This window comes from Argopecten irradians, chromosome 5 (genome assembly GCF_041381155.1).
Source record: "Argopecten irradians isolate NY chromosome 5, Ai_NY, whole genome shotgun sequence".
Lineage (NCBI taxonomy): Eukaryota > Metazoa > Mollusca > Bivalvia > Pectinida > Pectinidae > Argopecten > Argopecten irradians.
In genome coordinates this window covers 13,263,351-13,287,419 of record NC_091138.1, presented here as the reverse complement: position 1 = coordinate 13,287,419, position 24,069 = coordinate 13,263,351, and the positions used below count along the sequence as shown (strand labels likewise).

The window sequence follows — 24,069 nt, the reverse complement described above, 5'->3', positions numbered from 1 at the left end:
TACATGTATATAATTTATAGATCTACTAGGTACTACACTAATCTACATGTATATAATTTATAGATCTACTAGGTACTACACTAATCTACATGTATATAATTTATAGATCTACTAGGTACTACACTAATCTACATGTATATAATTTATTTTTTTTTTTAATTTTTTTTATTTTTTTTCTTTTTGCATAATTACATTACAACACAATGTACACAGTCACATAAAACAATATACAGGTACACATATATATGTATTCACAATCACATATCACTCGCGAGCACACACAAAAACACACATACACACACCCACACATCCTCACACCCACACACTCCCACCCACACACTCACCCTTACACACACCTACATTCGTGCAAGAATGTACACACAAATATTTCATTTCATGTATATAATTTATAGATCTACTAGGTACTTCACTAATCTACATGTATATAATTTATAGATCTGCTTGGTACTACACTAATCTACATGTATATAATTTATAGATCTTCTTGGTATTACACTAATCTACATGTAAATAATAATCTATGTAATTTATAGATCTAATCAGTATCTTGACCATAACATGATACAGTAAAATAAAAATCCATCTTGAGATGCACAACAGGTGTTACATAGGAAATATGAAAAGCACATCGTTTTAATAACACTGGCAATCCAGTGAATAAGTACTATATTTACCTGTTGGTGGCAGAACCATCTGTCCGCCTGCAATGGGTAGGGTGTGTACGGTGTATAATAAAGAGAAGTGGGGCAACCGACAGGTTTATAAATAATGATAAAAATCAAAAGATACCTGGTACTAGAATAACATCAGGAGGAAATAATGGCGTATTTTATGATTTATGATAAACAATGACTTAGTACCAGGAAATCGGTGGTAATAAATAGATATGGGTTTATAAAAGTGACAGAATAACTTAAAATTAAGGATTATTTTGAACATAAAAACTTCAAATAAACTGCGAACTGGTTTATGATGACAATATGTTTTAATGTTAGGCTGAGGCTTCATAACACAAAAAAACCCAACTTAATCCTTATAATTCAGTCTAATCTCGTCATAATTCAATTTTCTAGGGACGCCTTTTTTCTATGGAATCATTGCGTCGTTGAATCAACCAATCAAAGACGGCGTTACAAACGGCAATGCCATTTTTATGAGATGATAAAATAATGCAGGAAGCCGACGAAAATGTTCGTTACAATCAAGATTAAATTATTACAGAATAACAATAGGAACAGGAACTGAAGAGACATGAAACACGTAACTGTACTATCCATTGGTATTAATGCTTTTATGCTTGAATAAATTTTGATTACATGGTATCGTCGAAAACATCCTGTGTATCAATACAAGTATAGTGTCCAAATCAATCGATATATCAATATTTAAATTTCTATTTGTATGTGGGTCACTCCTGATGCGAAGGAAGCCTGTCTAGCATACAAATTTCATACCATAATTTCCTGTGTATTGTCTGCGTGCTATATGATTTTTTTCATGGGAAGATTCCTAGTGCGGGCTATCTGCCGATATGAGTTATCTGTGAAAACTTACCAACTAAAAGATGAAAGGGCTTTACGTTGTATTCTATTTAAAATACAGAAATCAGCAGGCTACCTAAGGTATCCTCTTCTTAGGTCAAGGTATTTCAGATGAGCTGATTTTCATGTATTGAAAGGCATGACATGACTTGATCATTACAGACTAATGCACAGAAAAGTACGACAGTTCGTTATACAACCATATCTTTGAAACCATAGTTGAGAGGCACCTTGGTGATCAAGGTGATTGACAAACTTTAAAACGTCATACGTACCAGGGTAACATGGATTTTCAACATTAAAAATAATCAAAAATAGAAATGTGAGGGGAAAGTAACGGAGGAAAGTGATTAGGAAAGAAATGAAGGAAATATTGAAGTATGACAAATTAAGTAAATACGTTAAGTAGAAAGAAATAAAAACAAAGTGTAATCGTGTTTGTTTTGTGTGTCTTGATAAAGGGGCAGATCGCCTCGAAAATTTGATATTTTTTGTCCACACGGTTGGAATTGTTTCTTTGCCCCATATTTCCCATTTGAAGCAATTCGTATCCTACAGACTTGCGTTTGAATAGAACCCGTTTCATCTGGAAAATCCTGTTGATATTACTTCTTTGACCTTTAAAAAAGAAGAAGGAAACAAAAGAAAATAAAAACGAGGAAAAGAGAAGCAAACACAGTAATTACGAGACAGAGCGTGGTCAGATAAACACGAAGGTGAATGGAAGGAACACTTTAACATGTGTCACTTGGCGAGGCTTTGAGGATGGTCGTTATACACAGGTTTGCCTGTATCCTGGTTTGGTACAAAGGGATTAAATGGCATAAGAGTCATGCTTATCATTGTGACAGTCATCATAACAAACATGTATCCGTTCTATGTAATAAATGGGTGATCACTGTCTGCACGAACAAAAAATGTTAAAAGCAATTTGTGATAGTCCTAGTTTTGTCATCGATTATTGACTTGTGGCACTCAAAACAAAACGAGCATTGCCTATTCGCCATTACTCTATACAAACCTAACTGAAAACTTAGACACTATGTATATCAATTATTCGATTACCTCAGTTTCGAGTGTATATTTTATGTGGTTAGGGACTTAACATTTGTTTATTTTTTTAAAAGGGTGTCTGTTTAGTTACAGTAGATTTAATTGATTTCAATAATCTATGTACTGTAGATACATTAACAGTTAGTACATTTATATATTTACAAGGATGGTTTGTATTTTTTTCTACTTGAAATACAAACAAGATGTCACATATTATCAATAAATCTGCTAATTATTGAAAAACTGACATAAATGTAATTACGGGTTAAACAATAGGGAAATATTTTGTATACGTGGAGTTTTATATTAAGCGTGTTAATAAATATGTGCATTTAAAATATGACATTAGACTTTTTAACATTGTTTTGTGGTCCGGATGTTGGACATAAAAGTTCGATAAACTAACGTTAACAAAACAAGGGTTACCCTGAACACTGATTGAATTTATTGACTGATTCTACCTGTACTAAGGCTAATGTTATTGATTGTCTACAACTTTTTAGACGCCAAATTTAAACATTTCAAGTTAAAACACAAATTCTAATAATGTTAAATTCTTCTAAACTTCGGAGGTTCTCATTACGACATTAGGTTTGAGATCGAATTCCATCTGTAACCTTACTTGAAAATCTTGAATGAAACCGAGAATTTTTTGCATGTTACAAAAGAGCTCTTTTGAATATATTTAAATGAAGGTTGTATATATGCTCACAAAGATAAAGGGCCTCGTTGTCTTTTTAAATTTACAACCAATCAAAATTCTAATAAAATGTCTCATAGAATTAAGAAAAAAAAGAAAGTTGATCATTGCTTTATTTGCTAGATCCAAGGATGCCAAGTTTGTACCATATTATAAATACATGTAATGGCAAACCAAGGGATATAGATTAAAACTATCGATTCCTCGATAAATTGTATGGTCTGGTCGAATTTTGCATTAGCTGCAGCGATTGAAATGCATAGTGAGCAATGCTTTAATGAGTGGGAGCTATTGTGTGGATCCACCCTGTGGACGAATTGCAAATGATGTTTAAATGATATCTATTTGTAAATGCGTAGCGTTTTGTATTTGATGGTATATTATTTTCTAACATTGAAATCAATCCATTAGTAGTTCCATAATGGAAGGATATTATTGACAGGTGACGAAGTCAAACAGTATATGTATTATGTAGAATGTATGGTCTTTCTCACAATACACTTATTTCAAGACTCTTAACAGCACCTATTATCATCGAAGTTTCGTTCGAACTTATCTGGGAATTTTACCACATTTTAATTATATATCAAGGGTAACGATACACGACTGTTAACATTGACTTAAACAACAGTTTCCTTCCAACTTGAAATCTGAACGCTATTGTTCTATCTTCAAAGCGTTTAATGGCCGTCCTAGTCGGATATGGGTCGATGTGTTTTTATGTATACATTATTTGTTGTATACATACCACATTCAATATACAAAGATGACTTCAATAATTTCAATAATATTTCTAGGTTTATATTTAGTTCATTTTAATTAAATGTTAATAATATTGTTTTTGAGGTTTCATCACGGTTCGCCCTCGATTAAATACTCTGTACATATTCTATAGACACAAGGGTGGGTCGTAACAAACAAAAGCAGTTGTAGGCTGGAATGACAGTCAAATTTCATGCTATTTGAATGTATTGGTGTTTATCATAAATACAAATATGTTTTTCTTTGTTTATTAATAGCCTAGTTGTTTTAGGAATTACGAACTAGGTGATTATTTCTGACACATTCAGTCTAAAAACGGGGCCTTTTGAATTAGGATTTTACAACTTAAAAGATGCAGTTTTGAATTTCAGAAGTAACTTTACATTTATCAAGGAAACTCATTTTTAAATGTATTTAGGCTAACGATTCTTTTTTATGTTTCATAATTTCATACCTGTACATAATCTGTTGGCTATTGGATTCCGAATGGCACCTTACAGTGGCCCAAAAATGCACAACACAATCGGCCCTGTATTTAGTAAACTTTATCCTTTTTCTCTGATTTGTTGTTGATGATTTGATTATATGAAGATTTTATCGGGAAAACATGAAGACAGATGGCCTTAAGTTGCAAAATATTTCGCACATTAAACCTCCAATTCGCGACCAAATTTATCGAATAGTTTTAAAACTGCAGTTCTGTATTCATATGAAGCTTGATTTAACAGGAACGGAATGAATTTATCAGTTAACAAAAATTTATTACACAATTATTGATACATTCGTGTATTTCATGAAATGAGAAATGGAACTATCCTTTTTAATTCGCCATATAAATTCAGGAGATATGCTTCATGGGTTTTCAGGTATGTATTGGTCCTCATAACAAAAGTACTTATAAATCGCTAGGATTGGTTTGTTACGATTTCGATTCCCTACCAACACCAATCAACACCATGTTGTTGTATTCAGACCCAGCATAAACTCTGACATTCATAGTGTTCTCTCCCATCTATTGTTTTACTTAACTCGCCTATTTCCGCATGTTGGCCGCAAGATATATTAGCTGACCGCCATTACGAATGACAGCCTCATCGCATCCTCGATACTCCAGGGCTTCCGATCACTAGCGATGCCTGATGTTGATCTGTTGTATGCGTCTTTTACTCTTTCTGAAGTCCTTCCATAATTTCTCGTGATGTGGACATGAAAACAAACTAAACCAGCTTCCATCTCTGTACATGAGTGTTTGTAATTTTTTCTTAAATGACATCCTTCAGCCCACCTCACTTCTCTATTTACTTAAGTCGGTAAGATGATTCAGTGATATACTACTTTGGACGGTGATTCCACCAGTATGATTGAAATACAAATCCTTATAATTGTTTCAGAGAATCTGTTACTACAGGTCTGGTGACCTGTCTAGTATCCGTACTTCAGTTTTAATTTATTCCCCACCTAGCTAAATCACATGAAAACGACATTTCGTTACAACATACAGTCGAAACGAAATCTCGAAATTCAACCGACCAACGAAAATAATTCGAAACAAAATGGACATGTAGCTATGTTGCATTCTTTGCGAATACGCAAAAATGCAATATTCAAAACTAGGGCCCTAGGGGAACCTACGAAGGAAATTTGAGACAGATCCATTTAGTGCTTTCTGAGAAATTGTGGTAACAAACTTTAACTATCAAAATCCAAGATGGTTGCCTTGACATCTCTTACTTACATGTATTTCGTCCCCGTCAATTTGAAAAGGTCTCTAGAACATGACTCCTAAATGAATGCAGCGAGATCCTCTACGGAAAGGAGTGATATGTATTTTAACCAGATTGTGGCTGTATTATCAATAGAGGACATGCCATGAACATACAACAGTCTTCTAAAACACCATGTGTATAGTCTTCCATAAAGACATTAGTTGTTTATAGGAAGTTTAACATGATCGATTAAACAATCAGTTCGATATTCGCCAACTCTTATGGTATATGGACAGGGTATTATGAGGAGGTGTTTGTATATAGTGTTAAAATTCAGCCACGATATGTTTTATTCTATTAATTTTTGTTATTAAATATTGTTGTTTATTTGTTTGAGTTGAACGACCAATCGACAACAAAGGTCATTTAGGGCGAAACTACAACTGCAAACTTAAGTGTTGTTGTGTGGAATGGGTGAAGATGTTAAAAGTGATTGTTTGCTTTTTGTCACTAATTGACTACTGAATAGTCCCATGCGGCATTTATTACGATATGTTTGGAACTATTTTGTAGAGGAGACTAATAAAGAAAACGGAGATCAAGAAGAAGTCGTAGTGTTTTGTGTGCGCATCTAAAATATTGAAATATAAATTATTCCCAGATGACACTGTGGTAAATAGTTTTGGTTAAAACACGTGAGAAATTCCATGCACAATGTTAATGAGGCGATAAAATGTTGAGTTAATAAGCATATGTCTATATTACTTATAGATGCTTCATCGCCGCAAAAGTATAAACGATACCCATCATTTGAATAATTTATATATAATTGGTGTTTAATCATGTATCTATGTGCCTTATTATTATACATGTTAGATAATTTGTTTTCTTTTGGCCAAAGTTTAATCAGTACTTCATTTCATGCAAGGCATAGTGCAATGTTTTTTTGGGTTTTTTTTGCGACGCATTTAATTATTTTCAATAGTTTTTTATCAAAGTAAAATAGAACAAAACGCAAACTTCTTTATGGTGGAAATGGTGTAAGTAACTTTTGTAAATAAAGAAAAATACCAATTTGTCAGCGGTGTAGCATCATAGAAACCTGATTGGACCACTTTTATGACTTCAGAGCTTCCTACATTGTCAGATATAAATCTAAGGTCCCTTGGGCCTTTTACCTGGCTAAGTCTAAATGAAATCACTTTTTGTTTTCTGACTGTTGCTAATGAACTACACCATGTCACAAGCAAGGTGGTGTCAAGGGGGCTACTTTTTATGAGTTGTAATCAAGCACTCAGATGCAGGTCATGCACTATCTATGTTTCAACACAAAATCAACCAATGATATAGAGAGATATTTTGAGGAACAAAACTTTCTCAGAAGATAGAAATCAAGCAAATAATACATTCCAGGCAGTAAACATAGTGAAAATGTTGCGTGCTTTTATGCGGGCAATCGAAAATGATTTGCATAAGTTGTTTAACTTACTTCGCAATCGATGTAAAATAGTAAAAATATTTGACCCGAATGGTCAGCGTGACCTTTACCAAGTGCTTCGCCCGTCGTAGTACGCCACCCGCATTTAGAAGTGTAAGAATTTCCTTAGTTACTACAATACTACTAGTTTAAAATATTTAATGTTGATCAAATATGATGGTATTTTCTTGTACTTAGATATGATGTATGGAGAGTTAACCCAAAATCTTGATTTACGTGTATTATAAACTGTTTCAAGAGGAAAACATTGACAAGATACACATACGAATTATTACACATTAATGTATATACACCAAAAGTCATTGCATCATACAGTAATTAATAATTCTTTATGGAATTTGTTTCATAGCCAAAGGGGGTTACTTTAAAGTATATATTTTGAATTTCTATTTTTTCACTTTCGAACTAAAGCTTGAAGCTTATTGGCACGGCCTCTTAACACCAAACACACAAATATCCACCAACAACAGGGATAATGAAAGTGGTTGGTACTGTCTGGAATGGTTTGACAGAATCGGCCGTGAACGCAGAGACCACGAAAGATTTTGAAATTCTATTGGAAAATCATCTAAAAGACACTATATATATAAATGTAAAGTAATTACCGATAGTAATATGGACCTCAAATGCACTTTATCATTCACAACATAATTATAATCTGTGTCATATGTCTTGTGATATGGACATAGAGCCTTTCAGTCTACGTCCATAATTTTTCAATTAAATTGAATAAGATATACAGCCGGTACCATACCACTGCCGATTACCTGCCGAACCCAGGTACCTCCACCCTTCAAATTAGGAATAGTATTAATTCTTTCTCTAGCGATTCCCTGGTATTCCGAGAGTGAAGTTTCTTACTTTCGCATTTAAAATGTAATCTTATTATAAAATAATAACAAAAATATTATATATCATAAAAAATGATAAAGTTGATCATACTAATTCCATTTCCTGACAGTTTTAATATGAAATTGTTACCTGGTTATCATATATTAGGCCTATATTATAATTAATTACGTGGGGAAAAAAATCCGCGACTCTCAATGTTGCAATACCAAATGTTGTAAGAACAGCTGCATAAAATTGATTACTACATGTAGTGTTATTTCAATTACACTACGGATGGATTTACAACAATAGAAGGTCATAATAACGCTAATATAAATGCAATAACATTTTGGTATATCTATAATGAAGTCAAGAAATGGATCAGCGGGGAATTATACACCCTTTACAAATTCTTTGGAGACATTTTGGCGATGGGCGTAAAACTTTTAGCGCGTGCGTTCAATTTGTTCTTTATGACTGCCTATGATTTGATATATAACGAATTCTTATTACATTAGCACTATAATTTGCGATGGACATATAAACCATAATAAACAGCTAATACAGTTCAATAGAATTTTTATCACATAATTTCAAATGCAAATTTATTCAAATTTCCCAAGTCATTTTTGTTTTTGTTGAATGCTGCTACTTTCGGGAAATGTCGTTTTTCCAACGGAATAAACTTTTAAATCATGTTACAAAGTAAAACACAATGGTTGACAAATCAGTAATCCTAAGACTTTTCGACACATAAAGGGGAATAACCACAGGAAAATGATTTGAAAATTATTGATTATAAATAAAATCGCGTTGCTTGTGTACCTATTATGAACAAATGACTCTGTGATGACAGGAGCATTTGTTTACTCTAGACCATGTCAGTGATAACGAAACATTCAACATGTATTAGTAATTTATTATTAAAATCACTTTGTAACCGATGCCTGACTTTTTTCCCGCTGTGATTTGACCGCCATCCTGATCTCAGACACGATAATACCAGCATATAGCGGTATGTCAATGTAGAACACGTACGTAATGGGATGGACTACGCTCGTCAGGGTTGGTAGGGGCACCATACAGAGATTTCCTCGTTTTAGGCAAGGCATTATCTCTCTTTTTAGGACTGGCAAGGCATTTTAGGATACCACAATATCCTACAACCACTGACGTGTCCTACATGTACGATCATATGGGGCTTCATACATTTTCCAAAATGAGCGCCAAATTTTTCAAAAACCTCATTAAAGATATATGCTAAGCAATGCTTCTGGGTTTTTTTCACTTAATTCATTCCTAATTGAGGTATTAATGGAAAATAAAATAATTGCGACATTGAATTTAAAAAAATAGATTTTAAAGAAAGGAGTATGTGTGGTAAGAGCCGTATTTGGCCTAATGAAATAATAATGAATTTTGCATGTCGTTTTGATGAATTTAGTATAGCCGGTATGCTAATCAGAATATCCGATTTTTTTTCTGGGCTCATGGCTGTTTTACAGCTCAAACGTCAAAGGATGAAAATTCATATCCACATCCTAATAAAATAAATATTATAATAGAAAATATTTTTTGCAGTTTTTGCATGTAGATAATGTGTTTGTGAAGTTCATTACAGAAAGTGCTGAAAATGTGAAAAAGTTGGTCACAGTGGCCAAGTTAAGCATTCGTTCTATCATAGCATTAAAAACTTTAATATTTTTGTTGAAAACTACTATTTTTCAACTTTTTGATAACTTGAGATTTATGTTTAGTTCTGCATGTGGATCTTGACATGACCTACTTAAGATATTTACATTCTACGTATACGTTTGCATTGGCTACGTAACATGAATAGATTAGGTCATGTTCAATGAATGGTATCATATGTCCACTAAGCATCCGCTGTTTTCCCATGTTTAAAGCAGTTTTTTTCAAATCATTTCAGTTTGTTTTATGAGCATATTTCAAGCAACACTTTCACTGAGGATAGGATGTTAATATTATGCCTGCTGCCCCACAAGATCATCGTAAATGGCGACTAAACTGGCAAGGCATTCTAGGATACCATACAATCCATTTAGAACACGTCGATGATGGTAGGGGCACCATGCAAGTATTTTCGCTTTCTAGTGCTGGCAAGGTATTCTACGACACCATACAGATGGATCGTCCATTTAGAACACGTTATTGATGGTAGGGGCACCATGAAGAGATTCCCTCTTTTTAGGGCTGGCAAGGCATTCTACGACACCATACATGTATGGTTGGATCGTCCATTTAGAACACGTTAGTGATGGTAGGGGCACAATGAAGAGATTTTCTCTTTTTAGGACTGGCAGGGCATTCTACGACAACATATAGTTGGATCGTACATGTAGGACAAGTCAGTGATACTTGAAAATAATTTCTTCTTTTTATACATGTCAGTCAATAGAATTTGAGATAATGGACACTGCAACCTTTTACATTGTAAGGATGACCTACGTTTAAAAGCTCGGTGTGACCGAACGCTCAATATGTCCTCAAGCCCTCAACCTCTGGGTCGCGAATTCGGATCCAATATGGGGTAGTTACCAGAAACTGACCGCTGGTCTGTGGTTATTTTAGGCACTACAGCTTTTCACTACCGCCTCAACCTGACACATCTTTAAATGACTGTTGCTGTTAAAATATGACTTTCAACTAATCACAGCTTAAACATAAGAAATGGGAAACATATTTTCATTTTGTGGAATTGTGCTGAGTTTAGGAATTTATTAGCTTAACGTAATATTAACAGTCAGGGTCATGTAAGGACGTTCCAGGTTTGTTGGTGGAAAGCCGGAATACCCGGAGTAAACCACCGACCAGCGGTCAGTACCTGGCAACTGCCCCAAATGAGATTCGAACTCATATCCCATAGAAATTGTAATGAGTGGCAACATGTATGACTAATGAAAATTCATCAGCGTCCGTTTTTTCTTAATTCTCCTGGCCTCCTTTAGTCAAAATAATAATAAAAAACTAGTAGGTAACACCAAACAGTTTTATTTAAATTCAAAAGTGATATCAGATGGTTTAACAAAAAGCAATGCCATATAATTTTTTAAAAAAAGTAACAAAGGAACAGGTTAAGCTTTAGAAACACTTGAAATACTTTAATAAAAAGACGGTCAAAGAATAACAAAACTGATTTATTTTTCAGCCATATCAAAACTTACTTTTATTTATGACATGTAAAACATAACGTCAAGAGTTGTTATGTTACCAAAGTTTTCCATGTCTTTGTGTGTTTGTTTTCCAAAAAAAATATTTTTATGACGTCATTATTAAAAAATGATGGACGGTATTTGAAAACAATAATATTCAACTCATATATAATCCTCCCACTGTACATTCAGACTGGCAAATCTTTGGTCGAAACAAAAATAAATACATGTTTTCAATGGAGCGAAGTTTTGTCTGAACAAACAGTGAAAATATCATTCGCGTTTCTAATAATCGTCTCCAGAAGATAGACATTGCATACACATTGTATAATTACAATACTGAGCTATCTATATAAAGTCCATGACACAATATATTATTGGAAAAATTCATAAATTGAAAAACAGTCATTTTTCGATGTGCATATCAGCCATTCTATGCTACGTTTTATAAAATATTATCACAAGACATCATGGTATTACAATTCATTATTTCAGACTACTGATTTCGTAATCAATTTGGGTTAATATTTATGTCCAATATGTTTTTACACATGTTACAATTTTAAAACTTCATATTCTGCATTCTTTGCATGCTTTATTTGCAGCCGGTTTATTACCAAAAATAAAGTTATCAATTAAACTTCCTAAACAGTATCAAACTGTGCGTCACAAAATAATCAACCTGACAAAATAAGACTTAACAAACAAAACCATTTAAAGCTAGCTAATTGTATCACAGTCTTCTATGTTATAGTGCGTGATGCTCTAACAATACTAGAGAACGTTTTACAGGGAGGAGGGGCGTTCACAGGTAGGAAGCGTAAAGCTGATCCTGGTCAACGTCAGGGGTATCCACCGTCAGACGAACATCACCCGGAGTCTCTGGCCGGTGTAGGTTCAGTTTCCCACCCATGCCTCCTTTGGCCCCAGGCTTCGGGTGAAGATAGGAATCAAGAATAAGAAGTTGTTCTTCAGCTTTCTTCCTCCTCATTAATTCCTCCTCATCTGGCGGATCCTCCTTTGGAACGAATGAAGAAAGACAAATCGTGTGTTACTCAAATTGGTTAAGAAAATATATTTTAATTATACAATCAACTAGCAAAGGAAAATAACTATTGAATAAAATGGCATGAAATTAGTAAATCGAGTTAAAACAATATTTTATGGACTTTACAAATTAATAAAGAAAAGAACAGTAGAATAAAACAGAATTAAATTAGTAAAACAAATATCAAGACCAAAGATAGACAATATCGAAATTGATATTTTCACTGGGCAGAGGTGAAGTTTATTGTGTTTATGTTCACCGCAAAACCTTATACATATATTTCACTGAGAAAAAAATGTAGTAAACAGAATTAACTTCGTAAGTTGTCCTTAACACACTATCCAAGAACAAAGGTAAATAATAAGTGAATTTAAGACAAAAATCATTGACAATTTTTTTTTATAAATACAATCGATCTTTTAAAATATCAAAAAACAAAGTTAGACAACTCTTGAAAGATCACAATAAAGTAAGTAAAAATATCTAAGAACAAAATTAGACAACTCTTGAATAAAAAGAATAGATTGAGTAAAAATATCGAAGAACAAAGTTAGACAACTCTTGAATAGATAGAATCAATTGAGTAAATTATTTCTAACATAGTTAAATGAAGAAAGATAGACAACTCGTGAATTTAAGAGAACTTACGAATGAAATAATCGATTTGTTAACAAAAATCTCACATAATACCAAAGAAAGAATTAATGAGAAAGTGTTTGTTTTGAAATCAGATATAATCTTGCAACGATGTGTTTTTCACTAGCGATCTTCCAAGACCATGTTTCCAACCAAAATGCATAGAAAAAAAATAAAAAAATCAGAAGCCTAGAGATATTAGAGAGTTTATAAGTTTTATACACTATGAGATCAAAGTTAATACATCCTTTATGCATTCATCAAAGATGCTTTAAGACACTACCTTTAGAGTTATAAAATGACAGGTTGAATGAAACATATATAAAACTAAACACATTTTGGCAATAGCAGTATTGAAGTGAATGAAATATGTCCTTAAATGGTTTATATCAGACCTTAGATATATTTATGCATCTACACACTGTCGCAAGAATAACACAACGATGAATATGAATGGAAATGGCCAACCTAAAGTAGGCTGACTTAGAATTTATTAATATGTATATTCAACACAAAAAACCAATATAATCAAAAATACATGGTACGAATTTTTAAGATATACATATTGAAAAAGGGGGCCAATGTGAATTATTAAACAAGAGGCCCATGGGCCTTAACGGTCATCTGACTATTAGTACAATACAACATAGTCATTTAAAGATTTTAGCCTATTTGACCCGTGACCTTGATTGAAGGTCAAGGTAATTCATTTGAACAAACTTGGTAGCCCTTCATCCCAGCATGCTACATGCCCAATATCAGTACCCTGGGCCTTCTGGTTCTTGAGAAGAAGTCGTTTAAAGATTTTAGCCTATTTGACCCTCGGGACCTTGAATGAAGGTCAAGGTCATCTATTTGAACAAACTTGGTAGCCCTTCATCCCAGCATACCACAGGCCTAATATCAGGTCTCCAGGCCTCTTAGTTATTCACAAGAAGTTTTTTAAAGGATTTTAGCCTATTTGACCCCTGTGACCTTGAATGAAGGTCAAGGTCATTTATTTGAACAAACTTGGTAGCCCTTCATCCCAGCATGTCACAGGCCCAATATCAGTACCCTGGGCCTTCTGGTTCTTGAGAAGAAGTCGTTTAAAGATTTTAGCCTATTTGACCCTCGTGACCTTGAATGAAGGTCAAGGTCATCTATTTGAACAAACTTGGTAGCCCTTCATCCCAGCATGTCACAGGCCTAATATCAGTACCCTGGGCCTTCTGGTTCTTGAGAAGAAGTCGTTTAAAGATTTAAGCCTATTTGACCCCCGTGACCTTGAATGAAGGTCAAGGTCATTCATTTGAACAAACTTGGCAGCCCTTCATCCCAGCATGCCACAGGCCTAATATCAGGTCTCTAGGCCTCTTAGTTATTCACAAGAATTTTTTTTAAAGAATTTTAGCCTATTTGACCCCTGTGACCTTGAATGAAGGTCAAGGTCATTTATTTGAACAAACTTGGTAGCCCTTCATCCCAGCATGTCATAGGCCCAATATCAGTACCCTGGGCCTTCTGGTTCTTGAGAAGAAGTCGTTTAAAGATTTTAGCCTATTTGACCTTCGTGACCTTGAATGAAGGTCAAGGTCATCTATTTGAACAAACTTGGTAGCTCTTCATCCCAGCATGCCACAGGCCTAATATCAGGTCTCCAGGCCTCTTAGTTATTCACAAGAAGTTTTTTAAAGGATTTTAGCCTATTTGACCCCTGTGACCTTGAATGAAGGTTGGAGGTCATTTATTTGAACAAACTTGGTAGCCCTTCATCCCAGCAACCTACAGGCCAAATATGAGTACCCTGGGCCTTCCGGTTATTGAGAAGAAGTCGTTTGAATGAAAAGTTTACGGACGGCGGACGGCGGACGGCGCACGACGACGGACGGTGCATGATGACAATAGGTCATCCTGACCCTTTGGGTCAGATGACCTAAAAAATAGCCACAAAGACATGAAATGTCTTCCCCAACAGGCGATCAGCACATGTTTCTCAATCTTAACAACAAATCTTGACTCTACACAACAATTAATTTTTGTGAAAAAAGTCAGAATAAAAAGTCTTAAAATTTAGCCCTTCTCTTCAAAATCCAATATGGCTGACTGATAAGTGGGGCTCCAGCATCCCACCATGTAATTGACCAATCAGCGTGCGAGTTATGTGAAAAGGGGGGCGCCCGATTTACAAAGGGGAATAACTCTAACAAACGAATATTGCCAATTAAGGGAGATAACTCTAAACACTCAAGTACCAAAAATACGAAAATACTAGTACTATTGCTGTGTGTTTAAGATGCATAAATTAAGCTAAACATTTAGCTGCCTTATATCGAAATCAAATAATATATCTTGTTAAAATAAGAAGTTGTATATTTCCCTTATGCTCCGTTTTACTACCTGATCAGTGATAGATCCTGAATTTTTTTGGGCTTAAGCAAGCCCCCTATCCTGATGATCTTTGAAAATCATGAACTAGCATTTTCATCAATTTTATGGCTACCCACATAAGAAATCTGCCCCCTCTCCCATACCCCTTAATAGTATACATGTATCCGCTACTACCGATATAAAGTAAAATATGTGTCTATACTCACCGCTGAGTCCCACGTTTCACCAAATGTTTCTCTAACTAGACGGAGAATGTTGGGGGCATCGATCTCCGGTGGCCTTTTCCCGACAGCAGGCATGTATTCTGAAGGAATAAAGACATTGATATATACAGGAGGATTGGCAGAAGACGGTAGGCTTAACTTCGGGATAAACGTCATTAGGAAAATCTGACTTAACAAAATAGAAAACCATATTACCTAAGTTGGTATTGTTATAATAGTTATTTGATGTAATATATGTATTGATAAAAATATTTTGACTTTTTGTATTTGCCAACGCAACAATTATTGGAGTTCATATCTGATATTAGCCACACTTGAAATAAGATAGAAGAATCGATGCAGTCAGTCATGCAAAACGTGGAATATACACAAAGGGAATTAATTCTGCATATGCCAAGTCCCCATGTTTGTGTGATATGTAGGATACCTAATAAAAATGTATAATATTCTGTTATTATAAATGTACTCCGAGATGACTGTTTTCAAATTAATCCCTCCATTTCTACAATTTTTACATACATTATCAGGAATTAAAAACGTCCCTCCATGTTCAAATACGATTTGCTAAGCTAAAACTGGTGTAAAAGCATGCACGTGTTTCCCCATCCTGCATGCAATGTTCATATATGCATGCTTGATTATTCCATTGTCATTTCGTTGGAATAAGAAATAAAGTCTGCATGCATGTTTCGTTTGATATCACATCACATGCGATAAACAACTGAATCTTTATCCGTTGCATGCATAAAACACATCTAATTAACAAAATATTATATATATACATCGCTGCTGTATGAGGTCGTGCCTGTTACCTAGTAATGCCGACATGCTGTATAAAATGTGTTATTTCACACGGTATTCCTTAGTCGTCGCATGCATTATTTTCATAATTGTTCATGCAGCTCATGCAGTATACAATGTACATGAATTATTCAAATATTTTTGTGCTAATCTAATTCTGCTTAGAAACATGCACTTTAATGATATTGTTGTTTTAGAGTTTGTCCTGGATAAGGTTACATTCGAAACTATATCATTAACATTTCGAAAGTTTGTCACAATTTCTCATTACATTCTTAAACACCATAGGGCTCAAAAAACGTAAATAGTTCAAAGACATTTTTTTTTAAAGTTTTGCCTCAGGTTTATAACAGCAAATTGTTGAATATAATTATTAATGTTCACCTCATTTGCTAAGATCAGGTTTTTTTCGGTAATGATAAATGCAAAAACTGCTTGGGCACCTAGACCGCAGGTGTTTCCATAAATCTGTATTCAGCCATGCAAAAACGTGCTATGTAGTCCATTTTGATATTTCATTAAATATAAGATTGAAATATATACCAAATGTAAAAACACCTCTTAAGTAAAAATGACTTCATGCAAAAACATAACTAGATTTCACAAGAACATTTCGGGATGCTTTCACCTTGGTTTTGTCTCACCCTCTGCCTTTTCTTTGTCTGTATTATATAGATATTGGAATAAGATAAAACACTTGAATGATGGACTGTATTGATAATTCTATCTGCATAAAGTGTGGTAATTTTACTATATTAATGGCAATTAAAACATGGCAGAAAAGCATGGCAGAAATTCAGAGGAAATCTGGGGTTAATGAGCATCCCTTAGCTTCAGACATTAACGAACAATAGTTACTGCCAGCCGGATCAACCAATGGGTGTGTGAGGATATTCAGAAACATAGGACAGGGCACATCTTATAGGCCGGGATCTAGGGGGTGGTCTACGTGCACCCCCCACAACTTAACGAACCAATGTTTTTCTGAAGCCTTATGACCCACTGATAACGAAATCGAGAGGTAACATTGTATAAACTGGGATGAACTTCCGGTTATAACGTCATCAAGATGACCGCCATCTCGAATTTCACTAAAGATTGAAAAAATAGTCATCACATTGACATTTTTCAACCGAAGAAGACAAATGAGGCATCAAAATGACCAACATAGAACAACAAATACATATCAGGATCATATAATCCTATATATGTAGTTATTTCTACGTAGGAAATGAAAAAATCGGATTTTAAGCTCAAAAATGGTAATTTTTTAGCAAATTTTTCATATTTGGCTTGACGCAGCAAAAATGTTTGCCAACAGCAAAACATTATTTCTAATCAGTTATTTGACCTCTTATCAATCAGTAAAAACAACACCAACAAAAAAACCAATGTTAACATTGTATAAGCTCCGGCTATGACGTCATCAAGATGGCCGCCATCTCTAATTTCACTAACAATTGAAAAATAGTCATTACATTAACATTTTTCAACCGAAGTAGACAAATGAGGTATCAAAATGATCATATTAGAACATCAAACTCATATCGGGACCACTTAATTCAATATATGTAGTGATTTTTAGGTAGGAAATGAAAAAATCGGATTTTAAGCTCAAAAATGGTAATTTTTTAGCAAATTTTTCATATTTGGCTTGACGCAGCAAAAATGTTTACCAACAGCAACAATTATTCGTAAACAGTTATTTGACCTCTAATCACTCAGTAAAACAATGAATTATATAGAGATACAAAATGAATTATTGTTATACCATCATTAAAGTTTACAAAACATCACCGGGTGCGTATACTGGGTATATGCTATTTTTCTAACTCCAAACCGCTGACACTACAGTTTCCTGGTGTATTATAAGTTCCTTAAATAAGTTTGACTATTGGCGATTTATAAGTAGGAAACATGAATGTTAAGTTGACAGAATATCTAGGATGGACAAGTCACAGTTTCGTTTATTTCTTATGCATATTATAAGCAAAAAGTCAGATGGTTACCACAATGTCACATATTTCTTTCACTGGTTCTCAATTATAACCTTTATCATTGTGCGTGCTTCCCCACCTCACTGCACTATCCTCTAATGTGACTCGGCATGTCTGGTAGCTTGTTCATGCAGTCCAAATCAGAGTAATCGAGATATCAGTATCCAATTCGTCGAAAGCCAGAGCGTCGTCTTCGATGTCGATGAGCTGAGGTGACACTACATTACCAGTGGTGTTCTAGCCTGTCATCTTTCATGGCCCATCCATGGCCAGAGTTTATATCAGGAACAACAGGTTCAGGGATGTGGGATCTCCTTCAGATTCTAACATATCGTATATGCTGTTTCAGACTTCTCAGGAAATTACACCAGATCCAGATTCTTCGAATGGTGGAATGATTCAAGAATCATTCATCAACCTACTGGACACTCGTGCGACTATAGATGGCACAGGTGATATCCTCAAGGTCTTTAATGAGGTCATAAATGTTAAATGTTTTTCATTGGTTAGACTTTCCCATGTCCCTTGATGGTACTGGTTGTGTCGCATCTGGTGTATGCGTGGATACACCTTTGAAGACTCTCCAGAAAAAAGTTTTCTACAGTGATCTCCAGACTTGGCAAAGAGAGGAACTTCACTGTAGACCTCATTTATGACCTCAAAGAATTCACCTGTGTCATCTATGGTCAATGAGGGTTCACAAGGATGAGGAATTGTGCTTCATACGAATTAAGGAGAAGCAACTCAACCCTTCGCAGAATGTGGCTCTGGTGTCTTTTCCATCCTACCGGAGAGGTCTGGAACATCATATACGATATGTAATTCACAAGGTTCAAAACAGGATGAGCTCCCACATCCGCGAACCCGATGTTCTTGATGTTACCTTTGGCCATGAACGGTTGACAGGTTAGAACCACGATGGTAAACCAGTAATGTAATGTCACATCAGCTCATCACTTTACGTTATACACTGGCAAGAAAGCATGCACAAAGATAATGCTTATCATTAAGAACTACTGAAAGAAATATGTGATACTGCAGTATCCATCTGACATCACCTTACGTTATACACAGAAAAATAAAGTTAACAGTGGATGCGCTACTTCTAAAAGAAACAAATTTCGGAAAGTGTCTTGGTATTAACGGAAACAAATGCTTTCTTCAGTTTTAATTTGATACCCTATTAGTTGGCGTTGTGCAGTAAAAATTCATTTTGAGACGCTACTAGTCTACAACCTTTCGAACATGAAAATGGATTTTGTTAGGAAATTGTCAAGTCCCACTTAGATATTAAGCCAACTCAAAATTCAATTGTGTTAAGATATGAATCGTCAATTGCCAATGTTATCTTCAGGAATTTCTAAGACATCCGGAAACTGTAGTGTCAGCGGTTTGGAAAAAACAGCAATCATATACCCTGTATACGCACCCGGTAACCAAATGATGGTATAACAATAATTCTCTTTTGCATTTCTATATATTTTTGTTGTTGTTGTTTTTACTAATTGATAAGAGGTCAAATAACTGATTACGAATAATAGTTTCTTGTTGGGAAACAATTATAGCTGCGTCAAGCCAAATATGAAAAATTTGCTAAAAAATTATCATTTTTGAGCTTAAAATCCTATTTTTTCATTTCCTGCGAAGAAATTACTACATATATTGGATAATATGGTCCCGATATGAATATTTTGTTATATTATGATCATTTTGATACCTCATTTGTCTACTTCGGTTGAAAAATGTTAATGCTATGACTATTTTTCAATTGTTAGTGAAACTCGAGATGGCGGCCATCTTGATGACGTCATAATCGGAGCTTATCCGATGTTAACATTGTTTTTTTGTTGGTGTTGTTTTTACTGATTGATAAGAGGTCAAATAACTGATTAGAAATAATAGTTGCTGTTGGCAAACATTTTTGCTGCGTCAAGCCAAATACGAAAAATTTGCTAAAAAATTACCATTTTTGAGCTTAAAATCCGATTTTTTCATTTCCTACGTAGAAATAACTACATATATTGGATTATATGATCCTGATATGTATTTGTTGTTCTATGTTGGTCATTTTGATGCCTCATTTGTCTTCTTCGGTTGAAAAATGTCAATGTGATGACTATTTTTCATTCTTTAGTGAAATTCGAGATGGCGGCCATCTCGATGACGTCATAACCGGAAGTTCATCCCAGTTTATACAATGTTACCTCTCGATTTCGTTATCAGTGGGTCATAAGGCTTCAGAAAAACATTGGTTCGTTAAGTTGGGGGAGGGGGGGTGCACGTAGACCCCCCTAGATCCCGGCCTATTATGTTATTTCCTGATCGTCTGTTTTTCACATTTTGATAAGAATTAGTTTGAGAAAAACTGAATAAATGAAACAAAGCTTGAATACCGAAAACAGTAAATTCTTGAGGATTCAGAACATTCAGCATGCAAAACAATAATAATTAAACAAATAAATGTTACTTAGAACCTTTTCAATTCAACACAACTATCTCCTATATTTCTTTATAGGTATATCAATATTAAGAATCAAACCAAACTTTGGTTCAAATGAAATCGCTCATTAGTAAAATGATTATCCAAAAATTATAACTTGAGACCGTTATTACTGTATGGAATATATGTGAGATAAGATTTTAATTACCTTTGATCTCATACGATTTTTAAATATACATACTGTGAACACGAACTTATAATGCAATGGACACATAAGTCATTATTTTATATTTTACGTTTACTTACTTCGATGTTTGTTCTCTTTCTCTGGTTCGTCCTTGTTCTTGAATTTGAAGGCCATGCCTAATATGTCTTTAACAGAGCTGCCGAGGACATCCATAATTCCATACGTTTGTGGTGTCTTCATCAGATCAGCTCGCACCTCTGATATACTTTGGTTCAGGATGACGGCGAACATGGTCATCAGTGTCAGAATGACGAAAAAGACGTAGGTGAAGTAATACATTTGAGACCAATTTGGTACCGCCCTAATCATAGAGTCCAGACTGTTCTTACCAATCAGGGCATTGGCTAAACTTCCAAGCGATGTGAACAGATTTCGGTATTCGTATATGTAAATACCGAACAAGAGATAGCCGAATGAGACATATGCAAAGAAGACAATGCCAAACACGACGGCAAACCCACAGAGGTCACTTGCAGCGTTGGAAATAACAGCGGCCAGTTGAGTCATCCTCTTGTTGTAACCGAGAATACGAAGTATGCGTATGGTAGCTATAAAGACCAATATGCCAACAATGACATTGAAAACAATGTCATATATTACTACATGCTGGAAATTTATAAAGGCCCTTGGGTCATCGTAATAGATTGCCAGTGACTGTGTGGCATACGAATACCTAAGCCCCCACATGACCACACCGACAAAACTGAGCAAAACGCACAGAGTGTCTATGACGTTCCAAACGTCTTTGAAAAACTGACAACACCCTGCTTTTCTGAACTTCATGACTAGTTTCACACATCCATAAATCATCACTATCATGTAGATGAAATAACAGAGCATTGCAAACGTGCCGAGTGCTCCAGTGTGCTGATATGCACGGAAGGGATAGATATTACTCCATGTTACCAGTCCGCCAAGCTCGGTAAACTCAGCCAGAAATATTACGTAAGCAAATAGGTTGGCATTGGCATTATATAGAGTGAACTCGACAAACACGGCCCTAGTCTCACGATTGATCCATTTAAATCTTTGTAACTCGTCTAAAATGAGTTCAGCTTTTGTTAGGTCATTTTCGAGCTTTAGGATGTAGCCACCACCGCCGTATACATCAAAGTTCCCTGCTATAGCCACTCCCCAAATATCTTCAGAATGTTGGTACCTCCACGCTTCCTGTGAGAAGAGAAAAGGGCTGGTACAACCGGCAGAGGCCACGTCCTGTGTCCATCCAACGCAATAATCATTGTCCTCCTCTGTTGTTACGTCATAGGCCGGAATACAATCTCGTCCTGGCGTGACCTTATCATATGGACATCCACCTAAACAAATCATACCACACAATGACGGCGAATCGATGATGTCCCTCTAATATTTATCAAAGGTTGAATAAAATAACATAATTTACATACACATGTACAGAGACTGCCAATTATGGCACTGTATTCATATTTAGTTCCCATTGAATTGCTTCTCTCGCAAGGTTGTTCTTTTAAAAGCACTTCTTTCAACGGTGAAAGAAAGCTACGCAATTACACCTGATAATGCTTTATTAATGGAAAAAATTACGTCATTTTTAAAAAAAAATGGTTATATTTCTATATATATATTTTGAAAAAGGTCTTACCTCTTTTCATGCGAACTTGTCGAAGCCTAGGAGGTCCTATACGCGTATTAGCCAAGTCCCAAAAGAAAAGCTCGTCTCTGATATCCAGAGAATCCCCATTATATTCTGTTTGAGGGAAATATCGCTGAAAGAACGTCGAATTCATCCAATCGATAAAATCTGTCTGGTTTTCAACCTAATCAAAAGAAAGTAATATGTTTTGTGCAATTATCAAAAAGTGTTAAATAATTCTCGAAAATTAAAATTTTGATTTATTAAAGATAATTACAAATACATATACACTGTAAATACTATCATAATGTATTCACTTGTTGATGACAACTCACCTTACTAAAACCCAGATGCGTCTTGGACGGGGCTACAAGTGAATCATAAATATTCGTCTTCAAATTGTAGGACCTCTGGTCACGGTTGACGAAACTTATGCTGTAGATGACAAACGCAAATATACCGTACAGAAGTAGTTCTAAAAACACTTCCCTGGCTTTCATCTCGTGTAAGCGTTGAATCCTAGTCTTTTCTAGCATTTCAGCTGACGGTGGACTGTTGCTTGACAAGACATCCATGCGGAAAGCTGTAAAATATAATATACATTGTATGTAAATGATGACTAGCCTATTTTTTTTTATTTTTTTTCTCTCTCTCTCTTTTTTAACAACATTTTTTCAACAAGAGACATTATCCAATAAAAATAGAATGTTATTAATGCACATTTCTATCATCAATTAAGATTTGTATAATTTAAACATATGTTAATGTTCAGTATATAAAATCTTCTGTTATATCATTTGATATTGGTTGTTAATTTAATACCTTAATACTATACTATAATTTATCATAGTTGTAAAACAATTGAGTATTTGAGCGCTTTAGTTTGGCTTTTATGTTCTACCTAACGATTTAGTTCTCAGCATGTTTTAGCACTTTGCACTCATGGGTATATATTAGGTTTGTTCTTGATATGGATTGGCGACGACTTAGTTCATAATTGATAATCATTCGCAAAATTTGATCGCACATCAAAATAGCTGATTAATACTATATATTGCAACTTACACAAGTATGTTCTCGACGATCCTGCATTGAACGTTTTAGCGGCATCCCTCAGTTTGTCCATCTTTAGTTGTGGTCCCCCTCCATCCACAGGCTTTTTAAACAGTAGGGCGAACAGAACAGCAATCATTATTACCTGTCGGAATCGAGAAGAAATAAACTGATACAATTTTGCATTCATAGACACTTTTTAACAGTTATTTGCACACTTAATACAATTTGATTGAAGGAATGTATGCATCTACAACTACACGTGTGTTCGTTATTCTGCTAATCTCTGTGTTATGGAAAATGGTGAATTCTTTTATTAATATAGTTATCACAGAGTACTATTGATTGTTATTTTC

At 34.8% G+C, this 24,069-nt stretch overlaps 1 protein-coding gene across 2 annotated transcripts in view; it reads right to left on the bottom strand.

Moving 5' to 3' along the window:
• Positions 1-11,108: 11,108 nt before the first annotated feature.
• Positions 11,109-24,069, bottom strand: part of LOC138322913 (polycystin family receptor for egg jelly-like) — a 42,292-nt gene continuing 29,331 nt past the window's right edge. The window contains exons 21-27 of one of the 2 annotated variants that reach the window (XM_069267135.1): positions 23,726-23,858; positions 22,996-23,243; positions 22,670-22,844; positions 21,108-22,364; positions 16,993-17,026; positions 15,546-15,643; positions 12,163-12,303 (exon numbers count right to left, since the gene is read on the bottom strand). In XM_069267135.1, the coding sequence (XP_069123236.1) occupies positions 15,577-15,643; positions 16,993-17,026; positions 21,108-22,364; positions 22,670-22,844; positions 22,996-23,243; positions 23,726-23,858 (1,914 nt within the window). In that variant the 3' untranslated portion in view covers positions 12,163-12,303; positions 15,546-15,576. Of the gene's footprint in view, positions 12,304-15,545; positions 15,644-16,992; positions 17,027-21,107; positions 22,365-22,669; positions 22,845-22,995; positions 23,244-23,725; positions 23,859-24,069 lie in introns of both variants that reach the window. The other variant, XM_069267134.1, reaches the window with a different exon arrangement.